The 1,076-nt window shown below is 52.0% G+C and overlaps 1 gene segment (V, D, J or C); it reads left to right on the top strand.

The window, feature by feature from the left end:
- The first annotated feature begins 430 nt into the window (after positions 1 to 430).
- LOC115661063 lies at positions 431 to 1,076 on the top strand. The segment is given in 2 exon segments: positions 431 to 517; positions 634 to 1,076. Coding segments are annotated over 2 exon segments (489 nt in total).

Here is a 1,076-nt window from a genome sequence, read left to right as displayed (position 1 = left end):
AGAGAAGAGATCTGAACAGGGATCTGCCACCTCTCAGATGAGTGTCCAGAGATGAGGAGTACGTCCCCCTCCTAACCCTGAAGCAGGGAAACGACAGGCCGAAAGAGGAAGGATTGGGAAAGTTACAAATGACTGAAAACGAGGGGTTAGAATGGAAACTGTCTCACAGTCTGAACTCCAGCAGCCTCCACTGCGAGTGTTGCAACGAAACTTTGATCCTGGCAGACGGTCATTGCTGGAGTGGAGCTGAGCTAGGGACCTTACACAGCAGGAGCTCCTCCCTAAGGGATGGTCTCTCCTCCCACATGCCCAGCTCTATGTGATCAAAGGACCCAATAAAATAAGAACAAACTAGAATAAAGGTGGAGCTTAGATGCTCCGACCACAGTAGAATCAATATAAGGGGCAGAAACTGTCAGGCCTTCTCAGTGGATCTGGCTGTTTTCTCCCAAGGGACGAAATCTCCTCACCATGCTCTGGGCTCCCCTCATCGTCCTACTAGGAACATGGTGCACAGGTGAGAACAGGGGAGAGTGGGTTAAATAAGTTGCTGCTGAAGCCAATGCACAACCAGACTCACTAGTGGCTGGGGATGGACAGGGAGGGTTGACAGATTTCTACCATTTTTTCCAGGTTCCAGCTCCCAGTCTGTGGTGACTCAGCTGCCCTCAGTGTCAGTGTCCCCAGGAAACACCGTGAAACTCTCCTGCACCATGAGCAGTGGGACCAGCATCAGTGACTATGTTGTGTCCTGGTACCAGCAGAAACCTGGGAATTCTCCACGATACCTGCTGTATTACTATTCGGATTCCAACAAGGGCCAGGGCTCCGGGGTCCCGGCTCGCTTCTCTGGTTCCAAAGACACGTCCAGTAACACCGGCTATCTGACCATCTCTGGGGCCCTGGCAGAGGATGAAGCTGATTATTACTGTGCTATGTGGAAGAGTGGCACTGCTGTTCTACACAGTGACACAGACAGATGGGGAAGTGAGACAAAAACACCCTTCGCTCCTCTCCCCCAACCTGGGCCCTGTGTGCAAAGTTCACCCTCTGCACAGTTTTGTCTCTGGCTGTGA

Source organism: Gopherus evgoodei, chromosome 13 (genome assembly GCF_007399415.2).
Source record: "Gopherus evgoodei ecotype Sinaloan lineage chromosome 13, rGopEvg1_v1.p, whole genome shotgun sequence".
In the NCBI taxonomy this organism is placed as follows: Eukaryota; Metazoa; Chordata; order Testudines; family Testudinidae; genus Gopherus; species Gopherus evgoodei.
Note: the sequence above shows the minus strand (reverse complement) of the source record. Positions and strands in the feature narration are given on the sequence as shown.